At 36.3% G+C, this 20,910-nt stretch overlaps 1 protein-coding gene across 2 annotated transcripts in view; it reads right to left on the reverse strand.

The window, feature by feature from the left end:
* EIPR1 (EARP complex and GARP complex interacting protein 1) overlaps positions 1–20,910 on the reverse strand; it is a 98,562-nt gene that overhangs the window by 6,684 nt on the left and 70,968 nt on the right. For both annotated transcript variants that reach the window (XM_082480928.1, XM_082480929.1), the window contains 3 exons: positions 12,226–12,362; positions 7,364–7,531; positions 5,959–6,126 (listed from right to left, as the gene is read on the reverse strand). In XM_082480928.1, the coding sequence (XP_082337054.1) occupies positions 5,959–6,126; positions 7,364–7,531; positions 12,226–12,362 (473 nt within the window). The remainder of the gene's footprint in view (positions 1–5,958; positions 6,127–7,363; positions 7,532–12,225; positions 12,363–20,910) is intronic.

Here is a 20,910-nt window from a genome sequence, read left to right on the forward strand (position 1 = left end):
TACTTCCTTTTTCACTCTCTTAAGGAAAACAGAATTCAAGGATGTTTATATCGGAACACAATTTTTATATATAATAATTGGCCATTCATACTATTGTAAGCACTATTTTTTTTAACTCAAAAAAACAGCCTTCTGAACTCTTCTACAGGAAAATGTCATCTTTAAAAACAGGAAATGCATATTTTAATATAGCAGGTTCCATAGTTGTTCTAATGCGCAAAATAAACTAAGGAGGGTATGTCTGCTAATGAGGGTTAAAGAAAGAAATAGCACAGAAAAAAAAAATACATTTTTAAAGCAAAATTCTAGGAATTGGAAAGTGATGCTGCAGTATATTTGGCCCAGCTTCTTCGGCATCCAACCAAGTAAAGTCCTGAATACTGGCATTCCCCAAAACAGAAACTATTTAAGCTGTTTTAATTAATTGAGTCTCTTGGTCGATTCTGTAGCATAATCCTATGATTTCTAGATTTCTCCAAGACATAAATACCACATGAAAAATACAATCAAAATTAACACTATTGGCAGTTGTGTGAAAATACCCTGAAAGCCTGCCCTATCACGAAAGTTTGGCAAATACTTTTCAAAATATCAATGCTGACAATTCAGTCTCCTCAAGTCACAGATGTGTATATAAAGCTGTTACGTTAGGTCATGCAGTTTGTATGCATTATCGTGAAAACATCTAATTTACTATTCAAAAGGCTCCAAATCGTATTTTTATTGGAAAAAGTAGAAACCACCACCTCCTTTAGATGGAATTTTGAAGAAAATCTCTTTCTACGGAGACACCAGTCACCATTTTCTCTCTGGTCTATTCTGAATGCTGAAGATGTTCATACACTTAAAACCTCATTAAAAACTTCACTATCTCAATGAGAGATACTCTGTACTGTAAGGACTAATCTTTTACATCTCTCAGCTTTAATTGCAAAATGGTGAGAACTGCTTGGTTTAGATCTTGTTCTGTTTGTATCAAAGCACAGTGTGGCTAACATCTATAGTGAAAAAGATGGAAACATAAGATTTCAGGAAAACTAAAAAAAAGAAATATTTCCTAATGTGAATTTTTGGTACAATCTTCAATAGATAACAAAGATAATGATAAGCTTAGAACATATTGTCAAAAAATATAGTATAAGGGAGAAGGCAGCATAGTGACCTTATTACTAAGTTCTGCCAGTGAAAACACCACAGATATCTTAAGTCTGTAAACTCCAAAGACATCTAAGGGAGCAGATAGCTCATTCTGCAAAATTCAAGTTTAAGGATGGCTTCCTCTTCAGGACTGATGTATAAGCTCTAAGTGCTATGGACCATAGAAATCTTTTCATTGGTATGGATACAGAAAAGTTTTTTTTCTTAAAAAAGAAGTTCTCCATTATCAATTGAGACTTGTAATGAAGTTCTGGGCATAGAAGTCATGAAGACTGAAAGCATTGTTGTAGATTTTCTCCTAAGGTAGCAAGCGGTCTTCTCATGCAGCGTACTATCAACATACCAAACACAGACCTGCAACGTTTAAAATTCAAACCTATAAGGCAAACAAATATATTGCAATAACTAAAGAAAATGAACCTTGATTAGTGACTAAAGATGGTCACACTAAACTGCAAGAACCTAGCAGGTTTTGTTTCTTGTTAGAAATAGCAACGTAGAATTAAAATGACAGACTACTTTAATACAATCAAATATAGACTTACTCACTGACATAAGGATTTTGGATGACCAAAGAATGAAGAAAGGATACAAGACAGTCATCATCCCCCTTTGGAGGAAGACAGTTCTCAGTGCTCTGCAGATGTCAAAGCGAATCAACAGGTACATTCAGGAGCACTGGAGTTAAGGCAAGTCCCGTGTTGCGGGGAGGAAGTCCGTGCAACATCAGAGTGCAAAGCCATTAAAGAAGGAGAGGCCAAGGAGAAGCCTGCCTTAATTGGTTGTATCCATAGATGTGCAATGACCAAGTTTTAAACATTTTGTTCAAACTGAGGCCTCGAAAAGCACCACCTATGTTCTTACCCAGAAACATCAGCTTTGGGGATGAAAATATTCACCTCATCTGTTCTATTTTCATTTGCTTTTCTACCTGTGTATCAATGTGCTAGAAATTAAGCTATGAGTAGAGCATTGTTCCCCATTTCTCAGCTAATTTTTTTCCCATATTTGAATTTTGCATTGAATTATCCAGACTAGGGACTTGAACAGAATACACCACAGCTCTCCTCTGGCCACAGGCCCATATCTCCTCTCTGGGGACAGCTCGATCCTCTTTAGACTACATACTTATGCCAGAGGCTTTGGTCTTTCCAGTGAGAAAGCACCGAAGCCTTTCCTTATTCAGTGCAAACAAAAAAACAAACAAACAACAAAAAAAAAAAAACAGCCAAACACAGTGTGCATATTTCTCCTAGACATATTTCACAAAGGTAGTGTGTGCTCAGCTAGCATGTTTTGGAACAAACAAAAACACAGTTAGTGAGAAGAGCTAAACTCAAGAATAAGCCTGACAGCAGAAGAAAATCCTAAAGGGAAGAATCAGAAGTCTCCAAAGATGATTTAGAAGGCAGTACAGGTCCCTGAGCTGCAAATAGTCAGGAGCTAGAAGCATACCCAGGGGAAGTATCTCCTTTTCCTGTTTTTATAATCTTTCCTCTTGGCCGCCTATCAGAAACATGATACAGGCGAGGGAGACCTTTGATACGATCCAGGGAGGCTGCTCTTACTTTATGATTGATGAGAGAAACAACAACAACAGCAGTTAAAAAGAAGGGAAGAGACAGCAAACTAGTTGCTCTGATCTGAATCAGCAGTTAAGAGCAACTGAAGGTCACTCAATTGCAACAAGAGACAGATCCTCATGCAATAGTCCTAGTTATACTGCTTATGCAAGCGTGTTCTGGTCCCCAAGATGGGAGCATATAAAGTTCCAAGATGTCAATACATACATGGACAAACACCCAAAGGAAAAACCTCAAAGAATAATTCCTTAGTAAGAATAGAATACAGCAACTTTTGATTTGTTGTCTATTCATTACTTGGTGAAACTGTATTTTTTCTTAAAAAAAAAGTTATCTCCAAATAACTATTTTTCATTTGCGAATCTTAAGTACGCAGTTATTACAGAAAATCTGGCAAGAATAAATGAGTGGGTTGACTCATGCATAGTTCTACATGGCTGAATAATCAAGGGTTAAACTGGCGTATTACTTGCTTTTGTCTCCAGCCAAGAAATACAATAAAAATTAGCAAGTTCACTCCAAAATATATTTAAAATTAACATGAGTCTTAAATATCTCAGAAGTCCTAGCTGTGTATAATAGTATTGCAAGTCAACATTTTTAAAATATGGGGATTTTTGCTAAGTAGAAAAAAAAACCACAAAACTTTGAAGATATAACTGATACATTCTCTTTATTTTTATATTTAATCCAAGGAGTATTTTTACAAGTTATTTTATTCAGAACACAAAAAATAGGTAGCCCATGAGGAAAGAGCCTTTCTTCTTTCCACTTCATATTTCAACCTTCTTTTGAGAGACATTTGGTTACTCAGTCTGAAGGTAACTGGCTGGAGATACTAGTTATATGCACACCTGCTCTTCCTGGTGTATTTCAAGACACACTCAAAAAAGACGTTTTCTTTTTCAAGATCTGTGTGCTATTTAATAGCAAACCAGAGGTTCTCCAAAACAGGATAAAGATGAAGCCCATGAGAATATAACACTTTCTTGAAAGTCTAGAACATACCCAAGCAAAAAACCCAAAGACTCTTCAAAGAGGTCTCCAGGAGGGAAACCGGTACTAAACTCTAAATATTTTGCACTAGTCGTTGACTAACAAGAAGTATTCTCAACAGCTGTTATTACCTGCTTCATTAGTGCACTCAGAACTAAACAGACATTCATCTGGCAACAGTTCAAGGCTGGTGAGCACCTTGCAAACATCCTTCCAGCTCAACTCATAACAAGCAGGGGGAAAAAAACCAAAACTAAGACTGTCACAGTACCAAGCAAATGTTACAAAAGCTAACGTGCTTTCCCAGGTTTTATAGAGAACAGATTAGTAGCTGAAAAGTATATATTTAAAAAGCAAATGCAGTATTGATACCCTTGTAGCCTTTGGGAAAAGGCAAGGGCTCTATATCATTGCAAGTCATTCATGATGTGGTTGACATCTATCCCATAGCCAAAGGAAAAAATATGTTACATTTGTTGTATTGCTCTGCATATTCTTGGTTTCAAAAATTCCTATTATAAACAATCACTTGTGTTTTAATGAGATAACCAATATGGTCTACAATCAGCAGAAATCCAGAACTCCAGATAACCTACTATACAACACCTGTCAGAACAGTATTTACTTGTGAAGTTATTTATGTTAATACATTCCCACCATATATATATATAAAAATGTAGTCTCTTTCTCACTTCCATTAATGTTATTTACCTTCCATTCAGAACAGAATAATTGCAATCCCCAGCCAAAGGTAAGGAAACAAAAGGTAAATCATATTTAAAATGCTGTAGTTTAGTTACGTTCCAGACAGTTGGTACGTACTGTTGATGTGAGCAATTTTTTTAGGTACTTAATTTGATACACCTTGATTTTCCAAGCATTTACATCACCTATTGCCTCTAGAGACATCTTGTACATTTAAGATTAACCATTTCTATATATGGGATAGCTTCCTTATTTAATATTAAAAAAAATGGTTTCCAAGTCCTTTAAGTGAAGCCAAAATGTCAAAACTATTTGGAGTAAAACTAGATCTTTATTAATAAAATAAAGGTGCAAGAGCAACCTTAAAAAACCTAAACTTTATTTTGAATTTTAACTGAAACTTTTAGCAAACAGCTGAGAAAGTGGGGGATCTTTTTTGTAATTTCCTTGTTTCTCATCCCATCTGACTGTTCTTCACTTGAAAAGATAGTTCAGGAGGTAATCTGCCTATTTCGCTGCAGACAGCTTTGTGTATTAAAATAAATTAACAGAAGTAACAAAACAACTAGTCAGTGCAGACATGTGGATAACGGATATTCACAGCTGAAAAAAATAGAAAAATATAGAATAAAGCCTGTTGGTCTCAAAATATTTTACGAGTTCCAGTGTTGCTGAAGATCACTTTGTAAGCTAGTTGCAAAATGAGAAAGCCTCAGCCCACACTAGATCTGCATAACTCCCTATATACATGTATATATATTCATAAAGAAGCACAGAGAGGAAAACAAGCATCATATATTGCACAATGAAAAAGTTTAATGCAGACAAACATGAGAATGAAAAACTATTATTTCAGCATTTCCGTTAACTCTTTACTAAAAACCCCATCCCTTCAAAATTCACGTGGAAAATATATGATTCCTTACACACTCAAATGTATGGTGTTTACAGATGCCTGCAGTAACATGCATTATTCTCTACCAAGAGTGTCAAAAACAATTTTCTTTTTTGCTTGAAGTAAGTCTGATGAGTTAGTGGTTTCTAGAGCAGTCAGCTATATTAAGAGCAAAACTTACAAAAATTTATGCTTCCTTTCTTCCATCTACAGAGAAACTCACCGTTAGATTGGTAACGTTTCCTAAAGGTTACAACACATACACAGAAAATGCTAAAAGCAGATTTTCAACTCTCGCTTAACCCAGATCATTTTATGTGCTTGACTTGACCCAAAGCTCCCTTAAAGTGAATCTTTTCACCGATCCGGTGGTCCTCAGGACTGGTCTTCAGCACCACTACCCCCTTCCTACCAGTGAACATACAGTAACCGTGCTCATCAGATTTAAAGAGTGCATTCCTCCCAAGACTCTGAGTAAAGAAGAATGAAGTAGGAACCAGAACTACTTACCTGAAAGGCCTGTATACAAAAATCCTGGTCAGCAAAAAAATACCATGTTAAACCTTTACAGTGTAAAGACAAACTATTAAGCATCTGCATAAAACTCAGGAAACTTCATACTTCTCTTCCTGATGCTGGTCCTCTTGGTCACTTAGTTCATCATCATCTACCATATGCCCAAATGGTTCAGAAGAAATTGATACCATATTAGACAGGATAACTCTGCTATCACTGCTTCCTGTAAGGATCAGCTGATCATGAGAATGATTGTATCTGACGTTCCAGACCCTAAAAAATGAAATCAGAATCAACAAAAGGCTATTCTTGGCAGGTAGTGCATCAACATTAATTTTTTTTTTTTTTTTAAAAACAGCATTAAAAATTGATCTTTGAATTAGGTGTTGTAAGGACACATAGAAGTGACATGCTTCATTCCAAAGACTGTTTTTTGCCATCTTCATCTGGCTTTTAAGCTTGCACATCATCTGTTTTACATGAGGTGTCTTTAAAATTCAACAAATCAGTTCTGAAAAAAAATAATCCAAAGAACAAAACACACCATTCAGTGGTATCATTCCTTGAGGGTACATGCCAATTCATTGTTTAGTAAATCAGATAAATATTTAAGTTCTAAATATAAAAATTTCCCCAAAGCAAAATACAGATTAGAAATAACCCGTTAAACAAAAATCTCACAACGTTCTTACAGTAAAGTTTAAAATAGACCCTAAAACAAAAGTAGGATTATATTTCTCTTCAATTTTTACGTTTTACATATCAAGTTAATACCAAATGTCTTATGGTTCTTGTTTTATTCTTTTTCTTTTAATCTTCTGGAAAAAAGTACAAACGCTGCTTCTGTTAATTTACATCTTCATTCCCCTCAAAGTAGCTTCAGGGTCCAGATTTATTTTGCAAGAATTACTCCAACCCAAATTTTATAAAATATGAACTGCTCATCTCTTCTTAATCACTGAAGTCTGCAAACGTCCGACAAGATTCTCTCCTTGCTCCAGCCAAAGGCGAGAGCAGTGATACAGGCTCTAAATATTATCTCAGAGAATAAAATGACTTGCGTATTCTGGCTTAAGGGCTGTAAAAAGCATGAAAAAAAGTGGGGCTGAATTATTGAGCATTTCAACCATTCAACAACGGAAGGACAGATAGCAGCTGCTTTTCTGCAAGTCAGGTGCAGCAGATGAGGCTCAATTTGGGAAGGCGCACCTTGTCCCAGCTGGCCCCTACAAGCCAAAGTCTGAGCTGTGCTTCTCAAAAGGCATACCCTATGCCCCAACAAGGTTAACAACAACTTCTTGCCAATTAGACTAACATTCTCTAAAACTCTTAATTTACAATCACACGAGTAACATTCACATGTTGAAACCTTTCCTCTGTGCAGAAAAATGATTATTCACAATAGCACAAACAAAGTTAGCTTGCATTGTTCCTAAACAGTAAAATAATTAGCTGAATAAATTACATAAGCCATCCACCCACAAAACAGCATGCAAATAATTTGTTCTACCAGTGGGAATGCTCCTCTAGTGTCTTCACTGGTTCAGTGACATTTCTTGTGTCCCAGAATTTCACCTTGCAGTCATCTCCACAGCTAGCCAGGTAGTACTGTTTATTGGGATTAAAGTCTAGGTCTCGTACCAGCTGTCCGTGTGCATTTTCTATGCAATATATCTGTCTGTAAAACACATTAAAAAAATTAAATGGTCTATAAAAAGCTAACTGCACTCCACTGACAGGAATCTGTTTCCCTGGAAACTTGCATAATCCCCTTAGCACCCGCATACCTAGAGTTCCCATTGCTACTGCACAGTTCAGGGAAATCCCAGCTGTTAACAACAGCGTCTCGTATAGATTTCTCAGCTTGCTCTGAAGCTTTGCTCTTTCCTTGTTTGCATTAGGATCATCTGGAGCTAAAAGGAAACAGTAGTTCCAGATGATTCTAGCAAAGCTCTTTAACAACTGTCATGAAATGTCTGCTACTGAACCACAATATTTTCCAGTAACAGCTTCTCCACCCACCTAAGTAGTTATACTAATTCTGTATTTATGACATCTAGTTCTCCCTATATGAAAAGCTGAGATACAAGGGATGCAACAGATATGAACAACAGCTTTTTATTATTGCTCTATTTTGAACTTACCTTCTTAAACTCTGGCATTTATAACTGGGTGGGGTGGCTGACACCCCAGAGGGCCGTGCTGCCATCCAGCGTGACCTGGACAGGCTGGAGAGCTGGGCAGAGAAGAACCTAATGAGGTTCAACAAAACCAAGTGCAAGGTCCTGCACCTGGGGAAGAAGAATGCTAGGCACCAGTACAGGTTAGGGGCGGACCTGCTGGGAAGTAGCTTGGAGGAGAAGGATCTGGGGGTTGTGGTAGACAGTAAATTATCCATGGCCCAGCAATGTGCCCTTGTCGCCAAAAAGGCCAATGGAATCCTGGGCTGCATAGGGAAGAGTGTGGCCAGTAGGTCAAAGGAGGTCATTCTCCCCCTCTACTCGGCACTGGTGAGGCCACAACTGGAATACTGTGTCCAGTTTTGGGCTCCCCAGTTCAAGAGGGACAGGGAACTGCTGGAGCGAGTCCAGCGAAGGGCAACTAAGATGATTAAGGGCTTGGAGCACCTGCCTTATGAGGAAAGGCTGAGAGAGCTGGGACTCTTTAGCCTGGAGAAGAGAAGGCTGAGGGGAGACCTTATTATGGCGTACAAGTATCTAAAGGGTGGGCTGAAGGAGGATGGAGCCAGGCTCTTTTCACTGGTTCCAAGTGACAGGACGAGGGGCAATGGGCACAAGTTAGAACACAGGAAGTTCCGTTCAAAAACACGGAAACAGTTCTTTACGGTTCGGGTGACAGAGCACTGGAACAGGCTGCCCAGGGAGGTTGTGGAGTCCCCTTCTCTGGAGATTTTCAAGACCCGCCTGGATGCAGTCCTGAGTAATGTGCTCTGGCAATCCTGCTTTGGCAGGGGAGTTGGACTAGATGATCTCTAGAGGTCCCTTCCAACTCTGATAATTCTGTGATTCTGTGATTCTGTGATCATTAATTTACCTGTGGCCCTTAAACCTACTCAGCCATGTGCATACTCATCCATCTGGATCACTTCAGAAAACATTTGTAGTGCTGCTAACAACCTAGCATCCTTACTCAAAACATCACGTTCAATCAGTTTGTCTCCCTACCTCACCTCTTAAACTTGAGATTTGGGGTTTCTTTTGTTTATACTATTGCATTACCAATTTTCTCAAAGCCACCGTCTACCAAAGTTCTGCTTAGGTTTGACAGTCTCCTGCAATCTTCACCAGAACTTGTCAACACTTTGTGAGCTTTTTTCTTTTCTTAAACAAATTTTTCTCTTCAGAAAACTTAGACTGACCAAAATTTCGTATTTTTTGCACTCTACATATGGTCTCCTGTCAAGTCCAGATAGAGAAGTCTCTTGCTGTTAATACCTAACTACTAATACAAAGCAAAGTAACTCCATAAGGAGAGATTCAAAGTATACCAGGTCTATACTAAGCCCTATCCTGACAGCTATGGCAGTCTCTTGGGATAGTGATCCTGCCTGCTGTACTGCATACCGCTCTGGAGCCCTCAACATAAGGACATGAACCTGTTGGAACAAGTCCAGAGGAGGGCCACAAAAATAATCTGAGGGCTGGAGCACCTCTCCTATGAGGACAGGCTGAGAGAGTCGGGGTTGTGCAGCCTGGAGAAGAGAAGGCTCCATGGAGACCTTACTGCAGCCTTCCCGTACTTAAAGGGGGCCTACATGAAAGATGGGGACAAACTTTTTAGTAGGGCCTGTTGCAATAGGACAAGGGGTACTGGTTTTAAACTAAAAGGAGGAAGATTTAGACTAGATATAAGGAAGAAATTTTTTACTGTAAGGGTGGTGAGAGTTGAAGATGTCCCTGCTCATTGCAGGGGGGTTGGACTAGATGACCTTTAAAGGTCCCTTCCAACCCAAACTATTCTATAGAGGGTATTTAAATTTAGATACCCAATGTCAACATTATTCTCAGAGTTTGAGATGTTAAGGATATTACTCAGGTACGCCTTTCTACAGGGTATTCTGGGAGCTGAATTTAACACTTCGGCTTAATTTCTTGAAACATCTTTATGGGAATTTTTTTAAATCTCAAGCATGCTCGCAGCAATAAAACACTTCTTTTCTCCTTTATTGCACCTTTCACTTCTTTCTTGCACTTCTTGCACTGCTCATGGAGATGTACATAAGGGCTTAAAAAGAAATACCACTGTCCAATGTATATTCAGTAGTGCTTACCAAGAAAGCCTTTATGGCAACATAACTATTATTGTGACCAATTGATCCCTTTCCTTCCCAAAGATGAATATTCTTTTCTTTCACTATATCATCCTACCTACAGCATAATACCCACACTGAATTTCCCACTTATAATTAAGATTAAGGCCAGACCACATGAACATTTTCTCCATCTACTGGATCCACCTTCTCATTTCTTCTTCCATATTTTTTAGAATTTACTCTTCGAGTCCTGATACAACTCTCTCTCTAAATCCGTTCAGCCTACTGTCTGTCTCCTCTGCTTCACAACCTCTTCTCTGATTAAGATTGCTTCCTAGTCTAGTCTAGGAGTCTTCCCACCAACCTCAATTTTTCCTGCCCTTCTTTGTTTGTTGTGTCCAAAATCATTTACTCCCTCTATCTCACAGCTATCATAATCACACTCCACAGAAGCAGCTATTCTAGCTACTTCTTTAGTATCTCTCCTCTCCTGTTGTTTGCTGGTATAGCAGTTTTCTGTCCTTGATTTTGTTTCCCCTCTCATTTTTTGCTTCTTATATGCCGCAGTTTATGCTGCCCTGACTTTAAACTCCTACTTCGAGCCTAACTAGTCATTATCAAATATTCACATCATTCTAGACATATTACAGTGTAATTGCAGATGAGATTTATTCTTGCACATATTTTTCAAGTACATTGCAAACAGCAATTGGCATAGCCTAGTACTCGTAAATTGGTTCAAGGACTATCTAACTGAGCTTCACTTAAAGTAATTAGAATTGCGGGGTTTGCTTTTGTTAACCAAGCTACCCTTTCATTGAGGATCTTGATATCTGGACAACCTATCTTTCATAAAAGTTACTCAAAGTATTCATTTAATGCCAGATAGAGATGCTTTTTCTAATGAGATGGAGCATGAAGCAGACTTCACAGTATTTAAACTGTGAAAAACTTAGAAACACAGGCTCTAATCTTAAGGTCTGCATACTAAATGTTAGAAATAGGATGATTACAAAAACATTTAAAAATGGAACTTAAAAAAACAACCTTTCTCCTTTGACTTTTCTTTCCTCTCTTGTACCCTTCATTTAAAGGAATCTTCATAAATGAAAATATACACATATATATATCAAGTTAGATTTTTATACATCCCTTTACAAGGCAAAGAACAGGACTTTCAAACCGGATGACAAGCATACAGGAAGTGACTTTTAATTATTATATTTGTATTTTTAGCTTTTGTTTCTTAAATTAAATAAACCTTTTGGGGAAAAACACATAAGGCTGGCAAACATGGGGATTTATTGCTACACCCCTGAGCTGGCAGGAACCATAGAACTAAATTTAAAGTCATCCCCCTTTAAGGCAACAAAAGTTATTACAAGACATCAGTCTTCTCGGTTTAGTGATAAATTACTATGTGCTAAGGGGATAAAGCGTATCTTAAAAAAGCTTGCACAGGCTTTAGTAGTCATGGCAACAGATGTGCACAACATCACTCCTTTGCTTATCAAAATCACAACTGAGCAGGGGGGGAAACACCTTATTAGGTATATTCAAAGCTTTAATTGATTTGGTTATGACTTTGATAGATTCAGTAGTTTCATATAACTAGCATGGTACAATCTTTAATATAGTATAGTATGCTATTTGTTAAAATCAGAAAAGATTGAACTTAACCTGTGAATTACCTTCAGAGATTGAAGTTACCTTTAAATAGTATGCCATGAAGACAGTTCATAGCATAGCCAGGACTGCTGTTAAATCATTTTCAGGCTGAATTACAGAACAGCTTAATTCAGGTAATGCCTATGTATTGAGCAAATCATCTTGAGACTAGTACATAGTTCAGTAAAACTCAACATACAAGTTAGAATCGAAGCTGAGGGGGGAAAAAACAGAGAAAACTCTTTACCAGCTTCTAAATATACCAGCTATGCAAGCCCAAGCGTTCCTTTTATAAGTGATAGCTTTGCCACATTTCTAATATTAAAAAAAAAAAATTAAATATTAGGAGCAATGAAAACAAAACAAAACAAATAACTATCTCCAAAGGAGATTTGTCTTTTTTAGGGAACGAGGCTGAAATTTCTCATTACCTCATGCTTCGTGTATCCCATCCTCGAACAGTGGTATCATTGGCTGTTGCAATCTGTGTACAATTGTGGTGTGGACTCCATCTTCCAGAAGTAAATTTTAATTGTCCTTTCCCTTCCAAGGCAGCAGAACTAGAGAGCTAAAATAACAAAACAAAGCTGGCAATGTTTCTAAATGTAATACTAACATTAAATTAGTTCTGCTGAAGAGAAAAACTGCACAATAGCCTACTGTTCCAAGTGTAACAGGCTACCAATATCCTAGGATAAAAAAATGGAAAAAATTAAAAGCTAGAGCTGATTTTGTACGTCACAAAATAATTTTTACAAAGGCTTATGCAGTGCAATGTATTCACAAGTATCAGAAGTACTGTACTACTTTATAAACTAAGATAAAGAGTTTCAGATCATTTGTTGAAACAGTAGATAGACAATATGGGCACAATGCACAAATTTGTAGCTGCCTCAGACAAATACACACACCTATTTAGTTTCATAAACAGTCTTACAAGACTGTTTTTCCACGTTAAAATGCCAAATTTTATCTGTAGAAACAGAATCATAGTGTCAAAGACTCTTTGATAAAGGCATAGCAGCTTTTAAAAATAAAAAAAAAAATCTAGGCCTAGATGCCCATGTCGTCACATACATGCCTATTAAAATAACAGCAGGTACTAGATCACAAATCTACAATCTGTGAGAATTAGAGATTTCAGTTCCAAAACCAGGCTTGCATGTCATTGAGCAGCCAGCTCTGCACCTCCACAGTTAATAAAAAGAAGGTACGAATTAATCAACCTTCTCTTTGAATTTGTGCAGCAAGTAATACTCCAATTCCATGTAAACATGGGGAAAAACGAAGCTGCAGACACTGCAAATTACTTTTACTTCTAATCACATACTGAAACTGATTAATATCTAAAGGGGGGGGAGGGCAGGAAAACCAGAATTCTTGCATTTTAATCAGATATAAAATTTATACAAATTTCAAGTGGCTAGGCAGACACCAGACTTATTTGGTCATCTTTCACACGATGTTCCTATTTCAAAATGTTTCATTAAGAGGTATTTCACAAAAGCAGATTACTGCAGTGGATTTCGTTGGCTCACTTTTCTCCCTTACCTAAATCCTAACACATCATAAATATTCTATTAAATAGAGGATTTCTCAGCAGAAATATTACACTTTAATGGATGAAAAAGACTAAAACATACGTACTACTTACATAAACTTCAATTGACATCAACAGAAAAATACACTGTCAATACAAGACTGCTTAAATCTATTTGTATATGATATCAATGTCCATTTCTGTATTTTGCTAACTTTTTACTCTTGTATTCCACCAAGAATATCATATTTTTTTAGCATTCAGATTTACAATCTTCTATCACTGAAGTCTATGCTACCTAAGTAGTGCGGTCTTCCAAAAATTTTTCAGATTTTTTTTTTTAAAAGAATGTAGAATTTCTAGCATGCAAGATCATATATTGCTTATCTGTTAATGAATAACACTGTGGCCAAACCTGTTCCCCTAGCACCATTCCTCCTTAAGTACAAAAACCACTGAAAGCCTTTCTATAACTTGCAGGTTATCAACATAAAGAAAAATACTTCACAGGACACTGGATGCAGCATAATAAACTAAACCGCACTGATTATTTTTTGACACATACTAGATTCCAGGCACAAGAGAGTATGCAGAGCTTGAGTGGGTCATTTCAAAAATTAAGTTTCTTTTGTATGGCAGAGACTGCTTACCAAGCTCAGACTCGGGGGAGAGGAGGGCAGCGAATGCAAACACTGACAGTAAGACACAGTGCCAACAAAACCAGTATCTCTTATCAGGTATTTCCAAAATCTGTTCTTGATACAGAAAGCATCACGTATACAAAATATGACCCAGGGAAGGTGGTCTTTGTAAGCAGTAGACAACACTTTCTCCAGCATTCCAGCCATATTTTATTTTTTTAAGTCTTCATTTCAACTTTTATTGTGTAGACTATTATAAAAAGATCAAAATTTTTTTCTTTTCAGTCAGAAGTTCAGGGGTGAGGTCAGCATACGCATCCTGCACTATTTCTTAACAACACATATGAAAAAAAATCACATACAGGTTAGATTGGCCAAGTCATCCTTGCCTTCCCAAGTAATTCTTAAGTACCTGCAGGAATTAAATGACATCTTTCCTCATATGGATGTCCAACTGTGTATACAGCCAAGTTCCCAATCAACTCAGGGCAGACTTCTGCTAATAAAATGAAATCCCAGAAGTTACTGAATAGGTTTTTATTCAATGTTCTTTTGCATGTTTTCTATAAGCCTGAAAGGAACTGCATGGATTTAAACAAAAGCTAAGAGGTAAGGGAGGGAAATTTTCATATACAAGAAGGAATCCTTATGTAACAGAAGTTTCCTTCCTGGAAATCCAAGAAATAAGCTTAAAGGAAACAAAGCTGGTAGTTTGGTATCACAAATGCAGGTTCAAAGAAAAACCTTAGCTTTAGTTTTATCTAAATGTACAGACAGGTAAGCAAGCTTTCTTGAACTCCTCCCTCCAATTCTTTAAAGGCAGAAATGTTGACTACAAAAAGAAAGGAAAACATGAAAGGCATATTTTAGATATTAATCTCACATGAGGATTTGGATTTGTGCTGCCCAGAAGATGAAGACATGCAGCTATGAGGGCCTCACTGGATATTGAAGGAAAACAAATCATGGTAATATTTTTACACACAAAATGTGACTTAAATTAAGGAAAAATAAAAAGGAAGTAAGAGCTGATGTCTGCTTTTAGACAACAGAATTAGCTATTGTTCTTGCATTGTGCAAAGTTCACACGTTGACTTTAGAAAAAAGTCTGGACAAAATGAAATTTTGAACAGTGTAAAATGGTTATCAGAATATGGATGGATTTAACACTGTTCATAAGTGGATCATTGCCTAAAGTTGGTGACATAAGAACAATAATAAAAGGGCAGTATGATATTATACTACCTTGCATGAGATCAATGATTTGAAAAAAAAAAAAAAAAAAAGGCTCTGAGAAAAATAAAGCAACATAATATGATTGGAATAGAGCTGTGTATGTTACCCTCAATGAAGGAATGGGTTTTACAAAACCAAAATATGTGAATATGAGAAAGTCCATCCTAGCTTTGAAGGACTGATTTCTGTGTATTCAAATTAAAACATCAATTACTCCAACTTATTTTTATCAAAACATCAATAAGGACTGAGATGCCTCTTTCTCTTCAAATTCTGATCTCATAAGGACTAATTTGGAAAGAGGAAAGGATGGGCAGTATCCTTAAAAAAAAAAAAAAACCCAAACCCACATATATTAACCTCTAGTGGGTACAGAAATTGTCTAGAAAAAACACAAGCAGCATGGGGACAGAGAACCAATTGTTCATGCTCTCTTCCATAAAACGAGCTATGGGCTATTGAATGAAGCATGTAGAAGTCAGATTCAAAATTATACAAAAAAAAAAAAAAAAAAAGCGGTTCTCCACCCAATGGACCTCTTGACAAAAGACACTCGAATGCATAAAGCTTACTTATGTCCAAGAAGAGAACAGGAAAAGTGTTTGGAAGAAACATCTATTGAGGGTTATACTAAGTAGACAAAGCAAACCAGGGTCAGAAAAATCCTTGGATTGAAAAGAGTAGAAGACTGTCTGAGTGTTAAGGGCAAAGTATCCAATACATCTGCTCCACTGAACTTTTCCTTGGAGTTCACTATGGCCACTGTTTCAAGCAGAAGACTGGAGCTGGACAGACTCGGGTATGGACCAGCATAACCATTCTTAGAAGTGAGCAGCATGAAGGAGACAAATGGCAGAATTTTTACAACTTTTCTTCTGAGGGAACTGTACTCTCCTTCTCTCACAATGTATGAAACACAATGTGAGAGGATGAGTTTGAAAGTTCCATAAACTTCTGGATGAAATGGTAACGGGAAACATGTAGTTCTGTTCCCTCACTAAACTATCTTCATCTAATAAATAAGTTTTTATATGCACAACTTGGTTTTTTTTTTCCCCCCTTTCTTCCTTTTTTTATTTTTTTAATGTATGAACTAATTCTAAGGTAGAATGGCTAAAAACTAGTAATTATGTCATGCACTTGGAAGGTCAGTCGTTTCCCTCAAGCAGACTTTGACACAAGCCATTAGAAAAAACCTACCAAGAGAAAAAATATTTAGAAAATTAGAGAACGTTCTAATGCTCTAATTTGATTAATTTAGAAATTCATACAACATCTTTCTGGATAACAAAAAAGTACCAAATTAAAGTAAATGCTACATTTCTTAGTACATATGAATGATTATCAGCAATAATCAAGCAATGTTCTTACAAGAAATTAAAGGCTAGCATAAAAATGTTAAAAACATGAAGTTTTCTTTTCTGTTGATTAAAAACAATTCACTTGGTAGACCATGTAATATTGGCGTACAGATTAGTATCTTAGTTTCAGAATTTTCTTATTTGAAGAAACAGGATTATCAGTCATTACATAGGGAGGGCAAAAGATGCAAATTTCTATGTAAAGGTTTAACAACTGCAGCAATCTACTAAATATTTATTAATATATCGATATCCTGCATTTTCTTGAAGGAAATGACTTTGTTTTCCTTTCTTGATAAAAATGGCCGTTACAATTTGAAGTACATTAAATATATTGTTGGGTTTTTTTAAACACTTAGAAATTACTTGGGAGATAAAAACCCAGAAATCTTTTACTTGATAAATGACAAAACTTGTTTTTTGACTTGTGAATGCCTTTTTAAAAAAAAAAAAAAAAGTTTATGTAATACCTTTATTTTTCTTACCCCTCCAGCAGCAGCTGTGCTTTTATCAGAATAAATAAAAAAAAACCAAACAAACAAAAAAAAAAACCACCCAACACAAAAAAGTGAACAGAATAGAGCTCTCCCATCTTACCCGAGAGGTCGTAAGACTAAAAATCTGATGGGCATTCAAGTGCATTCTAGATAAGATCACTAAGTCATTATTCCATTTATGAAATATTCATAGGCCTACACTGAACTTGTTTGTTTGATCTTGACTGCCTCCCCAGTGAAGACAGGGTAGTGAAGACTTCTTAATTAAGTCCATAAATATTTAGAATTTCTAGAGAGCAGCAACTGGAAGAAGTTAACTCATGGTAACGATTACTAAACTCATTGAGATAAATCATACGCTTTTTTTTTTTTTTTTTTCCTTTTTAACCATATCCTCATCAACTGGAAATAGGCCGCAAATTTGTTCATGCTGGAGACTGTCTCAAGGAGATGTCCTCGTAATAACCACAGTAACAAAGCCATTGAAAGACTATTTTGAGATCCACATTAAGAAGGGATGAGTGTTGTTCTGGCTTGTTATTGACAGAAATAGAAATACTGATGAGGACTTTTAACTCACTGAATTTAATTCCTCCCATTGCAGGCAACCATGCCATGTAGTCCTTTCATAACTGTTCTTGTCTCCTGAACCACCTTACAATTATTTGGCTTTTCATATAGCCTCATCATACTGGCAGCTCAGAGTCATCCTCAGAATAGCTAAGTAACAGAACCTACATATTTAAGCACCGAGTTTCTACGTTGCAGCAAGAAAATATTTTTATTCCTTAAAAACACAAGTTTTCTGCTTTATATTACAAAAATTAAACTAAACATCAAGTTCATCCTCTGAAATATAGTTACTCTTATATACTGATGATGCATTCCAAGTACTTGTCATCATCAATTTTCATCATTTCACTTCTACTTCTATGTTATTGTTAAGGAGACCATTAAATAAAATTGATCCCAACACCAACTCTAGGAACTGGTCTTCTATCCTCTTTCTGATCCAGTAATTTCTCTTTCTTTTTTTTTCTCTTCAGTTTCTTTCATTTTCTTCTAGTTGCAGTAATTATGGGACATTTTATAAAGTTCTCCACTAAAATCCACAATCTATTTCCTGCCTTGAGGAACAGCAGCCATCTTGCCAAGAAAGCATCTCATGCTTATTCCTAACATCCTCCTGTATTTGGATAAATTACTTTGGATAGTCTGTGAAATCTTCCCCGCAAGATCTTCTGTCTTGCCTGGAACACCACTGCCAGATATCTTCTGTTGTTCTGAATTAAGATCACCTATTATGATTAAATGCTGCTAAAGAATCCAGAGGGGACAAGAAATCTAAGAGCAACCTAATTAATCATTTGGATAAAAATTATCAAAACCACAACTCTGCTGCTCCACTTAGTGAAAACATAAGGCAAACAGAAAAATATCTATAAGTTAACACCTCCACTTGCACTCATCTGCTGTTCCAAACATACTGCATTTACCCAAGGAAAAGTTTTAGTGATTTGGTGACATCTGACCTAAAGTCTGTATACAGTAATATTAACTGTCATCTTTTCAGCAGAATCTACCCAGACCTTGTGGATTGGTTGGGCTTCTCTTGGGTTCAGCTAATGATTATAAATGGCAAAGAATAGCCAATTTAATTGCAAAAGGTAATGATGCAGTGAGCATAAGATTAGTTTCACCCCAGAAGGTAATATCCTCAAAACAATAATAACAGGAGTGATCAAAAAGAGAGGAGAAGCTTGTCTTAAAGCAAATACAGGCAAATATTCTTGTATTAAATACTGTAATGAAGTATCAAGTTAGCAAAAAACATTGAAAATGGAAAAAAAACCCTAACAAACCCACAGAATTGTACAGTAAGTTACGGTTAGTAAATGTTTCCTATGACAGGTTCACCAGATTAATTCAGAGAATGAACATACCAGTAATTTTATTACACCGAAGCTCTGAAAATATCCTAAAATTCTTCGGGCTAATTCCAATTAAACAATGTGACTTGTGACTCCCAGGCAGATAGAGGAGACGCACCCAATAAAAGACTCCAAAGTTGTGATCAGCATAGGCAAGCAGAAGTTTTGGCCTACGCAAAATTTTAAAGACACATAAATTTTCGGTTTTTCACCAATACTACACTTGAGTTTTAGATGAACTTTTTCAAACACAAAAAGTCCATAAAGAGTAGCATTGGGTTTACCTCTTGCCATTACAATTAATGTTGCCTATAATGCATACCTATCGAAAAAGGAAGCAATTGAAATATGTTATTAAAACAGGAAGACCAGATCCATCATGTTTTTGACAAAATGGGAAAAAAATTAAAATACACTGACATTTTTATTATCTTAATCCTAGGCTATTGATTTACTCAGTTAAAATAACCATGTACCTGTGTGCATAGGTTATTTCACTTATAACTCTATAGCAATGGGAATATTTTGTAAAAACTTTTTCCCCCCTCAACAGTCCCTACCGAATATAGAAGTTTACTAGCTACTTACTACTTTGTAACCATGTGCTAGAACCAAACAGCATGTTAGGTGATAAGACATCAGGTGGTTAAGACATGCCAAAAAATGGACAACCTTTTATCCTAATAAACAATAACCACAACATTTCTTATAATTTAAATAATCTCCCTGTGTATCTGCATATAAAGCAAATGTGGACTTCCTGGCAAGAATTTTCTACATAGCACCAATTGGTGCCTTGTATAATCAGCTAAAATTTCCAAAGGAACTGTGAACAATTTCAATGGCCTTCATCAGAAAATCTTGGGGTTTTCTTCCTTGTCTTTTTTTTTTTTTAAATACATGCCCTGTTTTTAATGCTGGTGAGAGTTGACTTACTTTTGCTGTAGTCTGTCTACACCTGTTTTCAAGGCTAAAAAAAAAAGTTCTTTATATTAATATCCCAGAAAAGTGTGCTTTACACTCTGATTAAAAAGCATTAAAATACAATAATATGCTTTTTAGGCTTACTACATATTTTGCATTCAACAGTCCCTTATAAACAGGATATATATAGAAAGAAATCACTATTTCGCAAACAGCTTATTGGCCTACAAACACTCCTTGTACATGGTGATAACCAATGGAAAAATATATCTATTGCTTACCCCTCCCAATGCTATCTGTCTTCTAACCAATCTGTTCTCACAGATTTTTCTCTCACATTCTAAATATTATAGCAACAAAGGACAGGGTAGAGTGTTAATTTTTTGTTTCTTTTTGCTTGTTTTTCTAAACAGAAAGATGTCTCAGTAATGAAACATTTCTTATTTTTTTCATTGCTTCCTGTAACTGTCAGGCCTACATAATTTTTACCAATAAGATTGCTACTGAATAACGATTACTGTTTTTCAGCCTTCTATGGATTCTAAGAGGGAGTTTCTCTCTTAGGAAGGAGGTAATATTCAAAGATTTCAGAAACACACAGCAGTTTATTCTAGGCCTGAAAACGTCTGTTATACTGGACTTTAGGTTGTCATCATTTTAATTACTAGAGCACCTAAGGTAGGCATTTTTAAGAGATGCCCATGCTTTCCTCAGTCTTGTTCGGCTGGACTCTGGTTAACTCAGGAACCCACAGACATATGTAAGACAAATTTGTTGCAGACAAAATTCAACAGAAATGCAACAATATCAATCACCTTAGAAGAGATCTACCTGACTTAAGATTTATGTTTTCCGAGAGTCATGTTTCCATAGACTTTCACTATTAAACTTGACTTTAAAAGTGGTCACTGACTCAGTGGTGGAGCAAATATTGTCTAAGAGTAACCTAAAAATTGCTAGAGCAGAAGACTGGTAATGGTAAACAG

The sequence above is a fragment of the Vanellus vanellus genome (genome assembly GCF_965231255.1).
Source record: "Vanellus vanellus genome assembly, chromosome: 3".
Classification (NCBI taxonomy): domain Eukaryota; kingdom Metazoa; phylum Chordata; class Aves; order Charadriiformes; family Charadriidae; genus Vanellus; species Vanellus vanellus.